This window comes from Chionomys nivalis, chromosome 2, assembly GCF_950005125.1.
Source record: "Chionomys nivalis chromosome 2, mChiNiv1.1, whole genome shotgun sequence".
Lineage (NCBI taxonomy): Eukaryota > Metazoa > Chordata > Mammalia > Rodentia > Cricetidae > Chionomys > Chionomys nivalis.
Window position 1 is genome coordinate 122195530 of NC_080087.1, and position 15996 is coordinate 122211525.

Below are 15996 nucleotides of genomic sequence, written 5' to 3' on the forward strand. Positions count from 1 at the left end.
CCCCACGGAAATTTTGTGAGCACGTCTGCCGGACAGATTTCTAGAAATGTGATTCCTGGACTAGAGAGCACACGCGTTAAAATAGAAATTGGTCATCAGTCAGGTGTGGAAGTACACACCTGCTGTCCCAGTGCTCAAGAGACCAAGGCAGAAGATTGCAAGTTCAAGACTGGCCTGGTTTACATAGCGAGACCGGAAGCTGTCTTGATTTGCTGAGTAAAGGAACCCATCCTGCAGAGACTGGGAATGTACGTGGAGAAGCATCATCAACTCAGAGGGAGACTGACTGGGATCAGGACAGAGATGTTATCGTAAGTACAGGAACACAGTTCAGAAGCCAAAAAAGCAGGTTCATAGTAGGCAGATCTAAGCAGAAAAGGACGGGGACCTTAGACAGTTGAGGCCCAGAATGCAGCAAGGAAGAGAAGAATCAGCGGATCAAAGATAGCTCTGGATTTGCCCTTTTCCTGGTGATGTTCTGACTGGTAAAGAATTTGTGCCAAGACTGCTTACGCTAGGTGGGGGTGGGTCGGCAACCAGTGTGATTCAATCTCGGCTTCTTTTGCACTGGGTTTTTGGATCCTCTGTTTTCTGTGCACACTGGCATTCCCAGGCCTTGTTGGAGGAGCAGAGAGCACAGACCCAGAACAAAGGTGAGCCTGCACTTGGCCTCCTCTCTTTGACAGTCATCTTGAGGACTTGTCTGACAAGGCACTGCGCTCAGGCAGAACAGCACCTGTCCCCTCTGGCAACGGTATGTGTTCTTCAGCATTTCCATCCTGCTGAATCAGAGGCACAGCTGAGTCATGCTTGTTTCTTGTTCCTGATTCTGAGTTCAGCGCAGGGCCTGACACTGGATGGGCATAGGGTAGGGACCGTGATGCTGGTTTACTATTGCCTTAACATTTTCGTGAATTGTGAACACCATCTGCTTTGGAGCCTTCTTATACCCTCCTGCTCAAGCTTGCTGAACTATAGGGTTTAATCTCTTTCCTGTGCCCATAACAGAGACAGGGCCCCTCCGACAAACCCTTCAGAGACAAACCCTGTTTGTTTGATGCACTGCTGTGTCCCAATCCCCCCAGCAGGTCTGTCAGTCACTGTATACTGAGGAAACAATGATTTTAGGGCTGGGGATAGAGCTCAGTTGGTAGTGTGTTTGCCAAGCATGTACCAAATCCTGGGTTCAAGCCCAGCACCATATAAACCAGGCAGGTGGTGTACCTTTGAAATCCTAGCACTTGGAAGGATCCTTTGATCAAGTTTCAGGTCAATCTTGGCATCTGTGAGACAGTCTAAAAATCTAACCCCATCCAAGCTCACCCCTCCCTGCAAGGAAACAAGAATGACTCAAATCCTTTGTCTCCTCCGATAGGTTACAAATCACTTCTCCACTCTGAACTAATGCCTGCTTGGCAACCTTGGATGAGGGTGGGTGTTGGAAAGGGGAGGGGATGGAAGGAAGAACTCTTAGTGAAATCCACTGTTGGAGCTCCTGTGATCTCCTGGCCTCCCTGCTTCTCCACGGAGATGAGCCGGTGACTTCCAACCCATGTCTTCTAAGCCTGTTCCTGAGGCTTTTGAGGGCCGTTCCATCCAAGGACCTAGGAACACCGGAGAAAGAATCCGATGCACTTTCCCCCCTGGTGACCCGTGTTCAGCCAACGCAGGCTAGGTTGAGCACAAAGGCGCAGCCAGACAGGGACAGGCAGGGTTCTGTCTTCATCTTCTCACTCAGGGGAGAGTGAGATGGCTCAGCCAGTAAGGACCCTTGCTACCAAGGCTGATGACCTGAGTTTGAGCCCCAGGAGACATGTGGTAAAGAGAGAATAGATTTGACAAGTTGTTCTCTGACCTACACATGTGTGCTCTCACATGCACGCACACACACACACACACACACACACACAGAGGGAGACACACACACACACACACACACACAGAGACACAGTTAAAACAACACAAATTCTCACTCACTCAGGCCTTTTGCTCACTATTGCCCAGCCTCTGCTTGGAAAGTCCTGAGATAAATACTCAACTCCAAGTGATTTATATACCTTTAAAAAGATATTTAATGATCACACTTTATAAGAAATTATAATGTACATAGTTCTGCATTCGTTCAGTGGTTAAAGTAGACTTAAATTTTTTTTTGATAAACTGAGGTAAAACATACATAACAAAAATTACCATTTTAGCACCCCCCCACTGGTTGAGGCCCTAGAGTTCAAGCCTGAGTTCTCAGAAACGTTAAGTAAGCACTCCACCAGTAAACAATACGTAGCCCTCATTTTAACTTTTTTTTTTTTTTTTAATGCAATGGCAATGAGCACTTTCACACTGCTGCACAGGAGTCAGGACTCTTCCATCATTCTAAACTAGAGCTGTGCCGTCAAACACAAATGCCCCACCCTCCATCATCCAGCCTCTAGCCATCACTATCGGCTTACTCTTTGTACATTTTAGTTGTGTAAACTTACAATGTTTGTCTTTGGGGTCTTGTTATTCCGCATGGAAGCATGCTTTCAAGGCTCATTCATGAGGCAATATGGGTCAGTTTCTTGTTCCTTTTCATTGTGGGATGGTCTCCTGCTGTGTGCACACACCTTGTTTAACTTACCCATTTATTTGTGGGTCATCATTTTAGCTGTTTTGACTTTTGACTCTTTTGAATAATGCTGCTGTTAGCATCAACCTACAAATGTCTGAGCCCTTGCTTCCAATTCTTTTGGGTATCTACTTAGAGGTGAACTTCATGGATTATGTGATAGTTCCATATTTAATGTCTTAAGGAAAGCGATATGCTATGCCATATTTAATGTCTTAAGGAAAGCGATATGCTATGTCCCACTGTGCTGGGATACCGTTCAGGTCTACCAGTAAGGCGGAAACTTTCCCTTTCTCTACTTCCTTAATAATTCTTGCTATTTTCTCTTCTCCTTCTCTACCTCTTCCTTTTACTGGTAAGGATTCTGACGGGTAGGAGGAAGTATCTCACTCTAACTCTAATTTGTGCTTCTTAGAAAAGAGTATTTGGGGTCCAGTGTTAGAATGGACCAACTGTATCAGTAGGCATACAGTATGGAAGGAGGGAACAGCCAGGGTAGGGGTTCTAAACTCTGCAGTGGGGACTCTGGTAAGAATGTGGCCTCTGTCTCCCTGTAACTTTGAAATGTGTGTGGGCGATTCAATCTGTGTACATGAGCCATGCTGAAGGACAAGAAAGGACCCTGAAGGGCCACAGTGTAGGTGGACAGGCTTAGAGGGTAGTGGAGGTGTTCCCTGAAGAAGAGCCAACAAATGAAGGCCTGCCCTCCTTGGCTAAGAACTCCTTGCTGATAAGGCCGTGAGTAGCCATGATCTTGAGGAGCCCATAGCGAAACTTCTGGCCAATAAACGCATAGATGATGGGGTTAAGGCAGCTGTGCAGGAAGCCAAGAATTTCGGTAGCATTCAAGGCCCTGTCAATGTCATAGCGGCGCTCACAAGTCTCCTGGATCTGTTTGGTCCTCATGAGGGTGTCTGCGAACAGGACCAGGTTGTAGGGCAGCCAGCAGAGCAGGAAGACAAGCACAACGGCAAAAATGACCCTCATGGCCCGGTGCTTCTGCCCCATGTGGGCCTTAAAGAGGGTGCGCAGCGTGAACCCGTAGCAGAACAACATAACCATCAGCGGCAGGAGGAAGCCGAAGGTCTGAGGCAGGAAGCGCAACACCATCCTCCACTTGGTTGTGTTGTTACCTGCGTTTTCATAGCAGACTAGGGTTAAAGAGTTTACCCTAATGGTACTACGTAGAATTAAGATGGGCAGGGACACAAATATGGACAGTATCCACATGGTGATGCATACAAACTTGACCAAGTGTCTCTTCTGGATCAGTGTGCTTGTGGCATGAACGATGGCCAGGTAGCGGTCCATGCTGATACAAGCTAGTAACAGGACACTGCTGTAGAAGGTGACTTCCTTCACGAATGAGAATATCTTGCACATGGCTGTGCCGAAAGTCCAGCCCTTTACCTTGGATGCAGCCCAGACAGGCAAGGTCAGAGCAAAGAGCAGGTCGGCAATGGCGAGGTTCAGCAGGTAGACGTCGGTGACAGAGCAGGAACTCCGGTTGTATAAGATGACCAGCATCACCAGGGAGTTTCCCACAAGGCTCAGCAGGGTTACCAGGACATATATTATAACCACAGCATATCTGTTGATTTCTAAGCTCTCTGGGTGGCATGGGGCAGCATCTGGTAGAATGGGGGGCAGGTCAGAGCTATAATTGTAATTGTCAATTTCACCACTGAAGAAATATTCAATGTTGAAATTCTCCACATTGAATTCTCCCATTCTGAGGTAAACTTAACCCTGTCAATAGAAGAGAGATGATAGTTACTACATAGCAAAGTGACCCTGTTTCTTGTCTTTCCAACCAAGGAACTAGGATGTAAGGATTTGTTACATTGGCTTGCATAGAACAAGGAAGACATTTTTTTCCTTCAAATTTTAAAATGATAGCCATAAGCATTTGAGACAAAATAGTAGACATTTTTTTTTCTTGAAGTAGGGTCTTGGTTGGCCTCAAACTTATTGTGTAGCCAAGGATGTACAAATGCATTATATACATGTGTGAAAATGTTATAATTAAGCTCACTGTTGTGAATTAATAAGATATACTAATAAAACATTAACTATAAAAGGTTAATTGGAGAGCACACAGTTTTACAAAATAAATCACAAAATTTACAAAAATAATTTACAAATATCAAAATAGCAATAAAAATAACAAAAAGTGGGTCTGGAGAGGCGGGTCAGTGGTTAAGAGCAGTGGCTGCTCTTGCAGAGGACTCAGGTTTGGTTTTCAGCACACACCTGTAACCCCAGTTCCAAGGGATCAGATAATCTCTTCTGGTCTCCTCAGACACCGGGCATGCTCATGCTATACACACATACTTGCAGCTGAAACACCCATACCCATAAAAAATTTAAAAAATCAGTTTAAAAAAGAATAACAGATATGGGTTGGAGGCGGAGCTCAGTGGATAGAATGCTTGCCTGGCCCACACATAGTCCTAGGTTGGATTCCCAGAGCTCAATAAAAACTGAATAAATTGTGTGAGGGCACGTGCCTGTAATCCCAGCACTCCGCGTACGGGAGGTAGAGGAAGGAAAATCAGGACTTTAAAGTCATCTTTGACTGCAAAGTAAGTTCAAGTCTGACCTAGACCTTATGAGAACCTGACCAAAACAACAACAACAACAACAACAGTAAAAATCAAAACAAAACAACAGGTTGGGGAAGTAGTGGGGAAGAGGCTTATTGGGTAAAAGTGCTTGCTCCTCAACTTGACCACCTGATTTTGGTAGGTAGCTAGATCTTGGAAACCAGGGCATAAGCAGGGCTGTGAGCCACTCCCGGTCCCAGGCAGCAAGGGCAGGCTGGATGTTCCATAAGGAGATCATGAAGGTGGGATGCAAGGCAGACAATCAGAGGAGAGGGCCAGGATGACACACAGTCACAGGCAAAGCGATGAGAGTACTGTTTGTGTCTTAATGTGCTCATTTCTAGAAAGGATGTGTTAGTGGCTGAAGGGACAAAGGGAAGAATGGGAGATGACAGTTGAGGTCTGCTTTGTGCACGGTTACCCTTGGTCCTCACTAAGGGCATACTTAGCCCCTGTTTCCTGGGGGGGAGGGGAGAAGATGAGGCCCAGAGAGGCTCAGGAACCAGCTGCGCTCACAGGGTTGTCCTGGCGCTACTGGATTACAACTCTACAATGCTTCCAGCCTAACACTGGAAGATCATAACTCTTACGTTAGGTATGCTCAACACTTAAGAATTTTGCTTTATTATTCCTCCTGAGGGTTGGCTATATGCTAAGCACATATTTTACCTTAGAGCTACGACTTCATATATATCTAAATTCTTGAATTATCTTTCAGGCACAGTCCCCTCTTATTGCTTGGAAACTTGGGCATCACCATCTTCCGCTACTCCTTAGGTTGCAAATTAACAAAAAAGTTATCGTTGGAATGGTAGCCAAACATCTTCAACTGAGTGCCCTATCGTGGCCTCCGGGATGCAGTAGGAGCTGCTGGATTGAATGGAAGTGCCAGCTCCTTGAAACACACACTAGCCCAGAAATTCCATGGGTGGGATGAGTTGGGGAGGCGCATGAAAAAACTAAAGCATGAGGGAACTTTTCGGACCCCAAACATTCAGCTGATCTTTTTGATGACAGATAAACCAGTCATTTTACCACAGCTCTGATCCTCATTCTCTTGAGAAACACAGTCCATAAACGCTACAGGGGTGTGGGAGGCCCAGTGCCGGGTACATCTCCACATCCCTTTGAAGCCCAGGTAAGGACGGTAGGCAGACTTGGGAAGGCGGCAGGTAGGGGCTGGGCTGCAGGTGGTTCTAAGTAGTTTTTGGAGGATGTAGGAAGGGGGCCAGGAGTTCTTCCTCTATGGTAAGGAGGCCTAATATTTAGGGGTCCAGCCACAGAGGGGGAAATACCCAGGGTCAGGCTAGGCATAGAGGGACAAAGAGAGAAATTCTAGATAGTAATACAGGGTGTTCCAGACTCACCAGGATGCTAACTTTTCTCCTGTGGGGACACCTGAGCTAGGCAGCTGTGACCCATGAAGAGCGGCGGCAGTGAAAACTGTCTAGAGGAAGTGAGGGGTGGATTAGATTGCCCAAGCAGGGGAGGAACTCCTGAGGGTGTGGGACACATTTGATGGCTTGAACATGAATTCCCAGCCCAGCACACAGATGGAGTCATCTTATGGATTTAGAGAGTTCATATTGGGAAGTGATCCAATAAGCTTTTCTAGCCTGTTTCCCCAGGTTTCAGTGCGGGAGGAAACAGGCCCAGATAAAGGAAGGGGTTTGCTCAGGACCTCACCTCCCTCTGCTAGGATCTCAAAGACACTGGCTCCTGCAGCCAGGGTCTGACTCTCCCTACTCCAACAGCTCCAAGTGGGTCTACCTTAGCATTCAGCTGTACTGTTTCTCTTTCGGGTTTTTTTTTTTTTTTGGTTTTTCGAGACAGGGTTTCTCTGTGGCTTTGGAGCCTTCCTGAAATTCTCTTTCTGTTTTAAGCGGGGCAGTTCAAGCATGCAGCAGAGCTGGACACTGAGGTCCTGGCACTTGCAGTCACTTTCTGGTTTCTGTCTCCCCTAAAGTCTTCAAAAGCACCCAGATTCTTCGTCCTTTTGTTCACCTCTGAGCGGCTTCACCTGACGGGGTCTCCAACCCTTCCTGCCTTATCTTTTCCTTTTCTCCCAGCCACCGGTGCAGACCACGGGCCCAGTTTTGGGTGCTGCTGTGCTTTCTTGGCTCATATACTTGGCAGTGAGTTGAGGATGTCAGTTCCAAGGCATTGCTGACCCACCCTGGGAGCCAACACCCTCACCTTTGAAAACAGCCTTTGGATAAAAGTGATAAAAAACATTGACTGTTGTGGAATATTACTTTATGTAAATATGTGTTATATTTGTTTATGCTGCAGTTGTTTAACCATGTAAAGATGTGTCGCTGTGCCTGCTGAGGCACCTGATTGGTCTAACAAACAGCTGAATGACTATTATTTAGGCGGTAGAGGGATAAGCAGGGCTGGCAGGCAGAGAGAACAAGTAGGAAGAGAAATACAGGCTTGAGAGTGAAGAGGGGGAGAGAAGGAGGGAGAAAAAGAGAGAGATGCCCAGGGCCATCCAGTCAGGCAGCCACCAGACAGACAGACATGGAGTAGGACACAGAATTTCCATTTCTTTTGAAAGGTAAAAAGCCCTGAGGCAAAATGTAGATGAAGGGAAACAGGTTAAGTTTTAAGAGCTAGTGGGACAAGCGAAAGATAAGGTCAAACATTCATAACTAATAATAAGTCTCCATGTCATGGTTTGGGAGCTGGTTGGTGGCCCCAGAGAAAGCCTGCTACAATGGACACATTTTGAAAAGGAGACACCAGGGATGTATCTTGTCCCCTTTGCTAGCGATTACAAATGAAAGGGTTACGAAAAGCAGAGTCATGGGCATCCATTATCTGCATGCCCATGGGACAGTGCTGGAACTCCACCACCTCTCGTTAGCCTGCACACCAGAATCTGAAGTGGTCTACCCTAGGGAAAGGGTCTTTGCATCCAGCTTGAGCAAACACTCCTTAGCATTTGTCTGGTTTCTTTCCCCCGCTGGGGAAGAATGAAGTGATCTTGGGCCAGTGGACTCTAAAGCCAGGTAGTGCAAGGATGGTTACCATGGCAGATGCATGTGACACACACACATATATGTACACACACACACACGGACACATACATGGACATATATGCACACACAACACAGCACTAGCTTGTCCTACGAGTCTTAGAATGGAGATAGAGTTTCTACGGGTGGCTGTTCTTTTCCATCCCAGCTCAGTCAAGGTCCGCGAGAGGAGCAAGCCCACCTCGTTTTCAGGTCTGAGTCCTGGGAGCTGGCCTGCACAACAGCCGTCACGTTAGCTGACGGGCTTCTCACCATTTATTTTATATTTCATCCCTCTCATTAGTCTATGCAGTCGGCACGTTCTGGGTGAGGAAACCAGGTCCCAGGAGGTGAAGCAACTCACCGCGAGCGACACAGCTGGACTGGGCTGTGAACTTTTTAAACGGATTCTAAAATCTGCTCTTAAATGTTCTTTTATCAAATGCCACAAGGAGCAGGCTCCCAGCCTCAGCCAGCCTCAGGTTTCCACAGGTCCTGCTCTTTTCAGACAATCCAATACCACTAGTGTGGAAAAGGAGCCCAGATTGGACATTTCTCAATCACCCACTTCTGTTTTTTTTTTTCTCCTCCTATGTAGCCTAGGCTGGGCTATGTGAGACCCTGTATCAAAGTTTTATTTTGTTTTGTTTTTTAAAAAGAGTTCTAGTCTTAGTCCTGTCCTCAAGAATCAGGGCAAGAACATCGTCTGTCCCTTGGCCCCTGTGTTCTCCTGGACGACGCTAGGCTGTTCCAAATCTTCTCTGCCCAGAATTGTAGCCATAGTTCATTTAACTCTAAATGAAAAGTAATTACAATAGAGTAGAATTTACCTCACTGGCAGTTGGGGAGATGATTCTGTCAGCAAAAACACTCACTGCTTGTCAGATGATCTGACTTTGGATCCCTAGATAACCCGTGTGAAGAAAGGATTTCACAAAGTTGCCCTCTGACCTCCACACATATTCCGTGGTACACACGCATACACACAATAACTTTTAAAAAACTAATTTACTTAATTGGCCACTATAGCTACATTTTGAGGGTTTGGTGGACACGGGTGACCAGCGGCTTCTGTATTAGCCAGTGCAGATATGGTGTGTGCCTATTGAAGAAAGAGCTTTGTCATAGCCCCAGCTAACTGAAAATAGAGATTCCACCTCTAAGGTTATACAATACAGTGCGCCACTTCTCAGGGCTCCAGAAAAGGCAGAGTTCTAGGTCCCTTCTACCCGAAGTACATTCCCAGACAGTGACGGATCAGCTCTCCTACCTGCAATTGCTCCACAACGCTGTCCTGAGTGAAGTGGCCCCGGCCTCCCTGTGCCTCAGGCTTGGAAGCCGTCAGGGCTGTTGGACTGGCAGCAAGTGAGGTGGCTGTGATGGGGAAGCTTCCGACCTGGGCTACTGATGGGGAAGTCCTGGAGGCCCGTGGGACCAAATGTCCCACCCCCAAGGGAGGTGTCCTACAGAGGAGTAGCTAATCTGTTCTGGGACTCCGACTTCAGGCCCAGGTTCTAACTGGGAATTCTACGGGGAGCCTTTGGGCTTTTCATGCCTTCCGATGGTTTCCGGAGGAGACTGCCAATCTGAAGGCAGAAGTCAGCTTCCTTCCCAGATTATGCCTCTTTTTTTTTTTTTTTAAACAAGGAAGATGTGGGCACCCCCAGACCCCACTGGTGGACTTGGCTGAACTTGCACCCACACTTCCTTCCTTCCTCTCAGGGTCAGCAAGAGAACGGGTACTTCTGTTTCTCCTGAGCCCCTGCCCTGCAGGGGGACCCGATGCCGTCTCTCCCCGCTGAGAATCTGCCTTCTGGCAGCACAATTGGCTCTCCCCTTCAGCCTGAATTTAGTCCTTCTCACTCTGTCTCAGAACCCTTTGCCTCTGTTACGCCACCTTCCTTTCCACAGTTGCTCTCCGTACTTCCCCGACTCTTATTTGCTGCGCCACAAACATGCTCCAGAGGGTTTCTTTTCCTACTCTGTGAATGGGGACCAGTAAGGCATGGGCTGGCGGGTGGGGAGGGTGTCTGGCAACATTTTTCCTTCGGTTAAATTGTTCTTGTATTAGCAAAAGGTATCTCAAGACAAGCAGACTTGAAATGAGACAAGCAATACACAAGCGCATACATAGAACCTGGAACTTTCTCTCCACCCATCTTTTCCCATGGTGACCACCATCCACATTGCTGAGACCAGGCTATACCCTATATTAAGCTACTTCATATTGTACAAAAAAAAAACATACATGAAACTATTTTGTCTGTATATATGTATGTGCACCACACGCATGCCTTCCTGATGCCCTTGGAGGTAAGACAAGGATGTTGGATTCCCGGGAACTGGAGTCATAGATGATTGTGAACCACCAGATAGGTGCTAGGAATTGAACTCAGGTTCTTTCCAAGAATAAGTGATCTTAACTGCTAAGCCCCATGACAGATATCTTTGTGTGTATATCTTTCCAGATTTTTTCCATATAAATACAAGTGTGTTTTTCCTTTCCTTTTTTCCCGCAATAAAGACGATACTTTATTAGTTGTATTCTCTTGCACCTTCACGAAGTGTCATGGACATATCCTATATCAGTGTATGAGGGCTCGTATCTTTTCAGTGACTGTTCAAATCTTATCATCTTTGATTTCTATATCATTTGACTTCTTCTCTTCTCATTTACCCCGACTTTCTCTGGGTGTCATTTGCTGCTTAAAAGTTGTCCCAGATGGCTGTTCCTGGATGTCTTACCTGGACCTTCTTATCGTTCTCTATCGGCTCTCTGCGGCAAGTCCACCTGCTTCTGTGGCTTCAGTTAGTACCACCGGTCAATGTCATTAGCACCTATGTTCCCAGCTTCTCTCCTAAGTCCCAACGTTGTGTGTGATGATTACCTGTAGTCTCCCTTAAGCTCCCCAGATGCTGCAAACTCAGTATGTACAACACCCTAGAACAGTGGTTCTCAGCCTTCCTAATGCTGCGACCCTTTAGTACAGGTCCTTGCGTTGTGGTGACCCCAACCATAAAATTATTTCGTTGCTACTTCATAACTGTTATGAATCATAGTGTAAATATTTGACATACAGGCTATCTGATAAGTCACCTCCTGGGGGTGACGATCCATGGTTTGAGAGCTGCTGCTCTCGCTCTGCCACGCTCTCTTCTGACACCTGTTCCGTTACCTGCGCCTCTGCCCCAGCTGGCCATGGTGTGTGCCCTCATCTCACGTTTCCCCTGCTCTTCTTCCCCTTCCCTCTTGCCTATCTTCTCTACACCACCTTTGCCAACAGGGTTAGGCAACACTTCATCCTCTCTCCTAAACTACATCAGTAGTTATGCAACAGTTGTGGGTTCCAGAGCTGGGGTGGCTGAATAGAATCTTTTAACTGGTTATAAACTCACAGCAAGCAATTTGATCTCACTTGGTCTTAGTTTTGCCATTTATATAATGGACACAATGAGAACACCTACTGCACATGGCTGTTAAGGGGACCAGAGGAGTCTCTATGAAGCATTTAGAATGGTGTTCAGCACCTCCTCCTCTGTCTCCTTTCTTCCTACATGATGGCTGCCTCAAGTCTTTCCCTTCAACCCACCATACACTCTGCTGCCAGAAAGATCTTTCTAGAAGGTAAATATACTCAGTTCATATGCCTCTTAAAAAAAACTTTGAGGACCTTCAACAGCCTCAAATGAAGTCAGTCCTGATTGGACACTTGATACCCTTGTGGCTGACCCCTATTATTTCTGGCTATACCTTGAATTCCAACCTCTGAGAACCCTGTGCAGCCCTAGGGGTTGTTCTATTTCTATGGGGGCCTTGGTGTGCACTCTCTTTTCTTGGATACTCTTCAAGCCCTCTGATTGGATTCTCCTTTTTGTTTCCACATTTGGTTCAGGTTTTGTGATCAGACATCTGGCTCTTTATCCCTTTTGATGTGGGATATCCTTCTGTATATGTGTTGCTATTATTGGCTAATGGATAAAGCTGTTTTGGCCAATAGATTAGCAGAGTAAAGTCAGGCAGGAAATCCAGAGATATTTAGAGAGATTAGGTGGAGTCAAAGAGACACCATGTAGCTGCCGAATGAGACAGACTCCAGCCAGAACCTTACTTGGTAAACCACAGCCTTGTGCTGATACATACATTAATAGAAATGGGTTAATTCAAGATGTAAGAGCTAGCTAGAAATATGCCTAAGCTATTGGCCCAACAGTATTGTAATTAGTATAGTTTCTGAGTGATTATTCAGGTCAGGGAGGCCAGGAACTAAAATGAGTAGTCTCCCTACAACATGGTGCTAACATGGACAATGGCATCCACATAAAACCTGAGAGTGCTTGGGAAGGAATTCTAGATACAAAAGAACAGAGTTAAGCACTGTTTCTTGGTAGCAGCATATTTTCAGACAGGTTCTGTTTGCTGGTGTCAAAGTGGCTCCTTTAAGAGATTTCTTGACTCAGATTTAGTGGCAAAAATGGTAGACTTCTTTACTGGAAGGCTTCCTTGTTTGTGCTGGCAGCATGAACTCTGGTTCTTTTGGGAGGCTTTGCACTTAAACATGATTTGTGAGCAGCTGCTATTAGTTGCTTAATGGTGACATAGACCTGCTATGCCCCTGAAGCGCTGGGGCAGTGAGCATGGCTCACAGAGCTGGTGGTGAACAAATTTGACTAGGCAGAGTCAAAAGGCAAGGCAGCCTCAGTCCTAACCATGTCACTTAGTATTTTAAAAAGTGCTCTTGGTCAGAAAATTATTATGGATATGCAATAAAGACAGATTCAAATGAAAAAGACCTCTGAATGGGTCACAGTGTTGGAGAAATGTATGTAGGCTTGAGAGGGAGAAGAAAAAGAGTATAGACAGTTATGAAAAGAAGTCTTTAGAGACAGTAAAAGTACAGACAGTCATAGATTAAGGCAGTAAAGAAAAACAAGTCATGTAAAGATGGAAAATACACAGAGAATCTAGATTATGCATATTATTGTGTTTTCTTTGAATTTTTTGGCTGCAGAGAGACATTTGATTCTGGGGGCTGCTAAGCTAAACCAACATATATATTTTAAAGGTATCTGGACTTCAAAATTTGGGTCTAAGGATATGTTATTTTGGAAAAGAGGTTCTGCTTTTGTTCCCATAGAAGATGAGAATGTGTGGATTTTTTCCAGGCTAATGTGGTTTGATGAAACATGATCCCCAAAAGGTCTCTGTGAACCCTAAAAATACTTTGTCCAACAAACAGCAGGAAGCAGTTTGGAGAAAATAATGCCCAAATTCCCAAAATGATTGTTTATAAATGTTTGTTTTCATTTAAAGGGGGTTGATTATAAGTGATTAATGGTCACAGTCAATTTCTAAAAAAAAAAACTAAGGGGGATATGATAAGAAATGAATACATTGGTATGGATTTTGGTTTATTGATACAAATTTAAAGTCAATTTTGTTATACTATATATATACATATATATTTCTACTCTTGTTTAAGGTATTATGTTTATGTAGGTCATTTTTAAATGTAATGTATAGTTAAGAAATACAGATTAATAGATAGTTATGTGTAATGACCAAAATTTTAATTATGTTAGTTAGGTTTTCTGGATATATAGAGATATATTTCAGTTAGATAGATACTCTTCAGAACTCCAAAGACCTACAGAATATAGCATTTAAAATGTTTTAAGAACTTAGACTTTTCTCGACAATGAGACATGTCTGCTTCTGGCAGCACCGATACTTCAGAGAGGTTGATGGGCATTAGAGAAACCCATTATGGAATTTGCTTTCAGTTTGACAAAGCTAGCCATTTGGGCAAGAAACTGCTCTTGTCTGGACTGCTTTAGAGTATGCTGCATAAACTGGACATGCCGGATCTACAGAAAAATGATTGTTGAACTTGCCAAAAGAAGATGAGATGGTATGTCAGGGTTCCTGCTCCAGAAAAGAGACTGTCAGACATTCTGCAGAACATAGAAAAAAGTGATTGACAAACTGCTAATATATGCAGAACAGATCTTCAAATTTCCTGCTTCATGTAAAAGTCTGCTGGATACTATGGGCCTGTAGGCTGAACATGGATGCCACAATGTTACAGAAGAACTTTGGGTGACTGTCCAGGCAGTAAGAGGTCTCTGTCAATTCCAGAGTTTTGGCAGTTGCATACAATACACTTCTTGTTTATTTAGGTAATAGTATATCCTTCTGGGGTCTTTGAAGAGTTGAAGACTGATAGTTAAAGTTTTCTTAGTTATGATAAAAGCTAAATTAGATATGAAACTTTAGACTCACAAGGATCAAATAGATGATAGAATATTTTCTTTAATTTTTCCAGATACAAATAGACTAAATATTGAAATTATAATTCTCACTTGATATCTGTTTTGTTATATGTAATTTTACTATATTAAAGTTAAAACCTTTTTATTTAGACAGAAAAGGGGAGATGATGTGGGATGTCCTTCTGTATATGTGTTGCTTTTATAGGCTAATGAATAAAACTGTTTCAACCAATAGCTTAGCTGAGTAAAGCCACATGGGAAATTCAAACAGAGATATATAGAGAAAATAGGTGGTGATGGAGGAGTTACTTTCATTTAATAAAGAAACTGCCTTGGCCCATTTATAGGCCAGCCCTTAGGTGGGTGGAGTAAACAGACAGAATGCTGGGAGAAAGAAGCCGAGTCAGGGAGTTGCCATGATTCTCCCACTCCAGACAGACGCAGGTTAAGATCTTTCCTGGTAAGCCAGCTCGTGGTACTACACAGAATATTAGAAATGGGTTAGATCAATATGTAAGAGCTAGCCAATAAGAGGCTGGAAATAATGGGCCAGGCAGTATTTAAAAGAATACAATTTCCGTGTAATTATTTCGGGTAAAGCTAGCCGGGTGGTGGTGGGAAGCAGCCCTGCCGCTCATATTTCAACAAGGTGGAATCAAAGAGATGTCATGTAGCTGTCCAAGGAGACAGATGCTGGATCCTTACCAGTAAGCCACAGCCTTGTGCCGATATACATATTAATAGAAATGGGTTAATTTAAGATGTAAGAGTTAGTTAATTATAAGCCTGAGCTAATAGGCCAAGCAGTGTTGTAATTTATATAGTTTCTGTGTGATTATTCAGGTCTGGGTGGGAATGAACAAGCAATCTCTGTTTATACCCTTTGCATCTGGAAAGCAGGGATTTGTGAGTTTGTCTCTGCCTCCCCAAATCAATCACAGTATGATGATGTCACAAGTGCTTCATGCATTTTTGGTGGACACTGCTAAATTGATAAAGTTTGGGGGGGAACCAATGGACACATGATCATCCCAAGGTTTAAAGAACTATGTCCAAACTGCTCAGAGCCTCTCCAGCTTGGCAGCAGAAATGAAGTCACATCAAAAGTGGCAATGCTGACCTCATTGGCTCAGAAACTGTGCTCAGGCAGGGCTCTGGCCCCTGCGGGGTGCTGTTCAGTGATATGGGAGACTCACTGGAGGTGGATGGGCATGGTCTTTAAAGTCAGTGCCGGAGGACTGTTATCCTTGCAAGGCCACGCTCTTGGGGTGGTCTCTAGTGACCCCTGTGGAGCTCTCCTTTAAAAGGGTCTCCAAAGTCTAGGAAGACTTTTTAGTTTTTCTTCAGCTCATTTGCTAAAGAGATTGATGGGCTGTTCAAAAAGTGTTGACCGGGAGGGCAGAACTCAGCATTAGTCTTCCTTTGCCCAAACAAGGGAGCTCAGGCTCAATCTCGTCATTCCTTCGCCGTCGAATCCTTCCTGGAGAGTTCT

At 44.8% G+C, this 15996-nt stretch overlaps 1 protein-coding gene across 1 annotated transcript; it reads right to left on the minus strand.

Moving 5' to 3' along the window:
- Positions 1-2116: 2116 nt before the first annotated feature.
- Positions 2117-4339, minus strand: LOC130870011 (C-X-C chemokine receptor type 2). Its single transcript, XM_057762579.1, has one exon. The coding sequence runs from the start codon at positions 4337-4339 to the stop codon at positions 3260-3262; it is 1080 nt and encodes a 359-aa protein (XP_057618562.1). The 3' UTR covers positions 2117-3259.
- Positions 4340-15996: the final 11657 nt, after the last annotated feature.